Raw genomic sequence first — 6,293 nt, 5'->3', positions numbered from 1 at the left:
GCCAGGGCTACATAGTGAGCCCAGAAGAATTAAAACAAAACAAAACAAAACAAATTATCATGAACAACAAAACATATTTTATTGCTTTTGGCCTATGTAAACATTCTGGCTTTCCCATAGCTTCAAATTCCTCTAATTCCTAAGGTTAAAGGAGAATATAAGCACCTCCCAGGAGGAGCGCTACAAATTTATTGTGTAAGCATTACTAATTTAATAGTTCCTATTCAAATCCGTTTAAAGACATGTTATTCTCACCATTTTCAGTTTTGAATGTACCACCCCCCTCCCAAATCTCAGGTTCATCCATAGAATTTGAACCTTTGAAATGCTATAAATCCAGTTTTTCTTAAACTTACAGTTATTTTATAATTATACATACTTCATTTTCCCTGAGCAAGCATTATACCTTCTCCTTTACATTATGAAACATTTCCTGGCATTCACAGTACCATGAATTTCTGTTAAGTCTTCAGTACTGAGCTTTTCTATGTATTCTTCTGATTGGCATCTGAAATTCTTAAGAAAATACCTTCATTTTCCATAAACATTGAAAGCTTTGTTTATAAATTTAAGTTCTATCTGTTGATGATTGTATCTAGATGCCTTGAAGTAAAAACTGCCATAATTTTACTTAGCCTTATTTATTTTTTACCTGGAGGGAGCCACCCCCACTAAATTGGGGCCTAATCCTCTAAATAAGGAGCGAGGACCCTCTTTTTCCAAGATCACCCTGAAAAGAGAAAAAAAATTAGAAATACTTCTTCAATGTGTGGTACTTTATTAACATTCTATAGCAAAGCCAAGTTCAAATCTCTTGCTTAGATTATGTTATCTTTCTGGCCCATTTTCCTTACTGATATAAATCATTTTTTTGATGGCATAGGAGAAAGGCTGTTAAGAGTCTTCTGAAAGGTAAGAAGTGGCGGCAAGGTGGCTTAGCAGGTAAAGGTGCTTGCCATGCAAGCCTGAGAACCTGAGCTTCATACCCGGGACCCACCTAGAAATGGAAGGAGAGAACTGATTCCACAACGTTGTTCTCTGACCACCACACCTACACACCTACCTCTCTCTCTCTCTCTCTCTCTCTCTCTCTCTCGCTCGCTCGCTCGCTCAATTTTTTTAAAAAATTCAGGTTTTAGCTAGGCATGGTGGCTCACATCTATAACTCTAACACTCAAGAAGCTGAGAGAGGAGGATCACCATGAGTTTGAGACCAATTTGGGCTTCTGCGTGATTTCCAAGTCAGGCTGAGGCACAGTGAGATCCCACCTCAAAAGCATGTCAGTATATCAATTCTGACATTGGTTCGCATGTAATTATGCTACACTCATCTTTAATCTTTTTATTATTTGTTATCAGCAAATTCCTACTCAGAAATGTAGTTTCTTCCTAACTTTAAGGAGGTTTTGTTCAGTGCTGGGGATGAGACTCAGTCTCGTACATAGTAGGCAAATACTACCATCCAAGTCTTTACTCAATACTGGATAATACTCAGTTCTGCAAGAATGATGTCACCTAACCATTCTAGTGAAAGGCTATAGCAAAAATCTATCACCCTAACACCCTACAGTTACTAGAATGGATACTTCTCCCTCCATTCAGTTAACATTATACAGAGTACTTACTGTAAAAGGGGAGAGATTTTTATAGCTAAAGAGATAGAAAGGAAAAAGTACAGCCCCCAACACTGAGAAATCTTCTGACTAGTTTTGGGAAAAAAAAAAAGGTATATTGAAACAAGCAATTTAATAGTTAATATGCAAAGTATTATGCAAGATAGAACCATTTATCTCCAGAAGAAAAATGGAGAGACTTGTCTAAAACACAAAAGGTTTTCTGAGATTACGTAGTTCTAGAGGTGAGAAGGAACAGAGACAAGAAAAAACAAAACAAAACAAACAAAAAAACCCCTTAAGTTTAATGGTTAAATAAAAGTCCTGAGCTGATGGGCCAGACTTTTCACTATGAAGTCCAACAAGTATTTACCAAAGTAACTTTTAGTATCCTACTTTCAGAATAAAATAAGCAAAAACCAAAAACACAACTGGGTTATTAGATACTGTAAATATTAAATAATGTATAAAGAGCTTAAAAAGAGGGCATGAAGCTGGACGTGGTGGATGCCTTTGACACCAGGCACTTGGGAGGCAGAGGCAGGTGAACTCTGTGAGTTGAGGCCAGCCTGGTCTACATAATGAGTGCCAGGTCGGCTGGGGCTACAGGGAGACCCTGTCTCAAAAGGACAAAAAAAAAAAAAAAAAGACAAAAAAAAAAGGGAGGGGGGTGCACCAAGAAGACTGGGAGAAAATGGTGACACACGTCTTTAATCTCAGCATTCAGGAAGCAGAGATACGAAGATCTCTGTGAACTCCATGTCACATAGTAAGACCTTGTCTCAAAAGAAAAACCAAAGACACCAAAAGAAAACCCAAATGGGCTAAAGCAAAATTACTAAGAAACAGAACAAAAATTTATCTAAGATACAAGGAAGAATTTTAAGGAGACCTGATCAGTAGTAGTACCAGAAGACATTTTCTTCATTAATCGGATAAAGTACTCTTCTAGTTATGTGTGCCTGCGTAAGCATGTACAGGTGTCCCAAGGCCAGAATGGGGTGTCAGATCTCCTGGAACTGGAATTTTAGACAGTTGTAAGCTGCCCCATGTGAGTGCTGGGAATGAACTCTGAGTTTCTGCCAAGAACAGCAAGTACTCTTAACCACAGAGCCATCTCTCCAGCCCCCCTGCAATTATGACATTAAACTAGAAATTGATGACAACTGTATTTACCTTTCATGTACTTAGGCAACCAAAAAAAAGTGTGATGCAATCCTTTGGTAGCAAAAGTTAAACACACTGGATGAGTTTATTTGCTACTAGAAAATAAACACTATTGAACTAAGTTCAAATAGATTTAAGTCAAGTGAGCTGATAAGGCAGACACATAGGCATTCAGTTCATGTAAAAACTCATTTTATTAATATTTTGAAATAGCAACTTAATGAAGTCTAGTAATATATGCACGCAAGTCATTTTCAAATTATCAGCAAATGTCAAACACACAGGGAATAGCATTTTAAAATTGGTGTAACTTACCAAGTTGCAGCTATTTAGGTTATAATATGTAAATATATATAAAAACAGACTGCCAGTCTGATTACCTGTATAAATTTTGCAACATATCAACACTACTTCATTTCAAACTAAATGAATCAATAATTGAAAACAAAATAACCATAAGAGCTTGAGAAATCAATTGGATAAATATAGAAATATTCTATATATATATACAATTTGAAAATAATATATTTTATATAATCTTTATAACTGTTCTACTCCATCAGATTATCACCACTAATAAACATGATAACTTGTCATTTATTTTTTAAAGAACCTTTTAAAATGTGGCCAAATAAACATGTAGGAATCACTAAGACAAACACCCACACATACAAGAAAAAAACAAAAAACAGAAACAACAAAAACCACATAAATGCTTTGCTCTCACTTTAGGCAATGAAGAGGTCCAGGAGACATGACTCGGTTGACACTGGCTCCAGCCATGGTGTTCAGCTGTACTTCAGAGATATAAAGTGTCACAGAAGATGACTGCAGTCGAGTTTTGACAACTTCCAGTGGACATGTCAGGATAGCTCCCACTGTACCACCACATCTATGAAAAAAAGAGGAGACCAAACTTAGGTACCTAATCAGTAGTTCAAAATAGAGAAACCCAGGGGGCTGGAGAGATGGCTCAGCAACTCAGCAGCTAAGAACACTGGCTGCTTGGCTTGAATCCCAGCACCCACATGACGGCTAACAATCATCCCTAACTCCAGTTCCAGGGGATCTGACGCCCTCTTCTGTCCTCTGCAGGCACTGCATGACACGAATGCACTTACATGTAAGCAATACACTCATACACATAAAATAATAAAATAAGCCAGGTGTGGCGGCGCATGCCTTTAATCCCAGCACTCAGGAGGTAGAGACAGGTGGATCTCTGTGAGTTCCAGGCCAGCCTGGTCTACATAGTGAGTTCCAAGACAGCTGGGGCTATAGGGAGACCCTGTCTCAAAAAGACCAATAAATAAATAAATAAATAATTTTTTAAAAATTAAAAAATACACACCCAGAATTCTAATCCAAGTGGGAGTAACCTTACACAAAATTTATGATTTTAGAAGAATAATTTTTTTAAAAGTTTCACTTACTTGACTTCAAATAAACACTTTCAGTCACTAAGAACTAAGTTTAGTAACTTACACAGCAAGAATTAGGTAAGGAAGATTTCAAATGGTTGCTGCTACTAAAAATCATTGGTAAATGACATCAGGATTGGCAAATGACATCAAGTTGATTTAGTGCTCCTTGCCCAGATATAACCTATAGCTCTGTTGAACCTACAGTATTTTTGAAATACTTGCTATCTTTCAAATTTTTAACTTTTAAAATTCCAGAAATTCTGAGCAGTAAGAACAGATTAAATTACTTATGAATACCCATACTTATTTCTCATCTTAATTACTCCAATATTCAGAAGAATTTTGCCAACAAAATTACAGTTTCACAGTCAGTATCTATTATGTCTACATATGGGAAACTATGGAAATAGGTAGTAGACTCAGCTACAAAAAAACCTAAAACACATTAAGGCTGATCATTGGCCAGGCATGGTGGCCCACGCCTTTAATCCCAGAGGCAAGCGGATCTCTTTGAGTTCAAGGCCAGCCTGGTCTACATAGTGAGTTCCAGGCAGGTGGGGCTACAGGGAGACCCTGTCTCAAAAAGAAAAAAACAAAAACCAAAAAACAGATTCTTAACAAAATTTATCATTTAAATTGTTCCCCCTTTTTTTTGAAGCAGGGTCTCCCTGTAGCCCCAGCTGGCCTGGAACTCTCTATGTAGACCAGGCTGGCCTTGAACTCACAGAGATCCACCTGCCTCTGCCTCCCAAGTGCTGGGACTACAGGTGTGTGCCACCACGCCTGGCTTTAAATTACCTTTTAAAAGGAGAAATTATTCTTTATAAATTAAGTGGAAGCAGGGTATAGTAGTTCATGTCTCTAATTCCAACTCTCAAGAGGCTGAGGGGATGCTCAGTAGGTAAGAGCAATTGCTGTGCAAGCATGAGGACCCGAGTTGGAATCCTGAGCATCCCAGTAAAAGCCAGGCACAGCCTTGCAAGCCTGTAAGCCTAGCTAGCACTGAGGCAAACAGGTGATCCTGGGAGCTCACTGGCTGGACAGCCTAGCTAGAAACAAAGATTCAGGTTCAATGAGAGACCCGTCTCAAAGGAGTAGGAGTAACGGTGAGGAAAACCCCACCAGGCTGAGGCAGGACTGTGGGTTTCAGACTAGCCTGGGTTTAAGAATAGGACCCTGTCTCAGACAGAACAAAAACAAAACCCCCTGATACCAACAGAAGAGAATGGGAAATAATTTTTTCTTAAAACTATTACTAGCTACCCAGTGAAGTCCTGAGTACTGTTTCTAACTAGAGGATGACTCAGCAGAGTTCTTACTGCAGTGAAACAAGAGCTGATTGAGTCAGAGGTTAATTTAGAAAACCAGCATTACAAAAAGGGCTGGAGAGATGGCTCAGTGGGTTAAGAGCCTGTACTGCTCTTAGAAAGGACCTGAGTTCAGTTACCTATGTTGGGCAGCTCGGACATCTGACAGACACCTCTGGCCTCCACAGGCACCTCAACTAATGCACAAACCCATACAGAAGATATAGTTAAAAACAAAACAAAACCTTAAGAGAGAAAAGCAGCCCATTATAGAAATATGTTTAATATCATCCAAGATAAAATCTCAAATAACAAATCACTAAATAAGGAATATTTCAAGACTCAGGGTGTGACCCAATGATAAGAGTACTTGCTTTGTATGTGCCATCCTCTTCCAGCCTTCAACGGCATTACACATATACCAGTAAACAAACTGGCATTCAACACTTGTACAAATAAAAAATTTTTAATGGCCTACACTTTGTTTTTTTTAAGACAGCTAACTAAAAAGAAATTAATTATTTTGAAAATTAAGGGAGTAAACTAAAAAAAGAGAAAGTGGATGCAGGAACAAAATCACCCAGAAGGGAGTGAGTTGTTACAAAATGATAAGGGAGTGCTAAGCTTAGAAAGTAGCCAATCTAGATGGATGATTAGAGTTCAGAAGGACAAAGGTCTCCAGGAAAAAGAGGCTAACAAATTAATATATTTGACCACAAAAATAATAGCCAGATGTCATAGTTCACACCTGTAATCCCAGTACTTGGAAAGCTGAGGTAGGA

At 38.2% G+C, this 6,293-nt stretch overlaps 1 protein-coding gene across 1 annotated transcript in view; it reads right to left on the bottom strand.

The window, feature by feature from the left end:
* Positions 1–6,293, bottom strand: part of Slc25a36 (solute carrier family 25 member 36) — a 25,892-nt gene that overhangs the window by 12,420 nt on the left and 7,179 nt on the right. The window contains exons 2-3 of the mRNA XM_008840715.3: positions 3,508–3,672; positions 653–730 (exon numbers count right to left, since the gene is read on the bottom strand). Coding sequence (XP_008838937.2) covers positions 653–730; positions 3,508–3,672 — 243 coding nt within the window. The remainder of the gene's footprint in view (positions 1–652; positions 731–3,507; positions 3,673–6,293) is intronic.

This window comes from Nannospalax galili, unplaced genomic scaffold, assembly GCF_000622305.1.
Source record: "Nannospalax galili isolate Female #2095 unplaced genomic scaffold, S.galili_v1.0 scaffold1201, whole genome shotgun sequence".
NCBI classification, from domain to species: Eukaryota; Metazoa; Chordata; class Mammalia; order Rodentia; family Spalacidae; genus Nannospalax; species Nannospalax galili.
The sequence above is the reverse complement of the archived record's forward strand: the minus strand, read 5'-3'. Positions and strand labels throughout refer to the sequence as shown.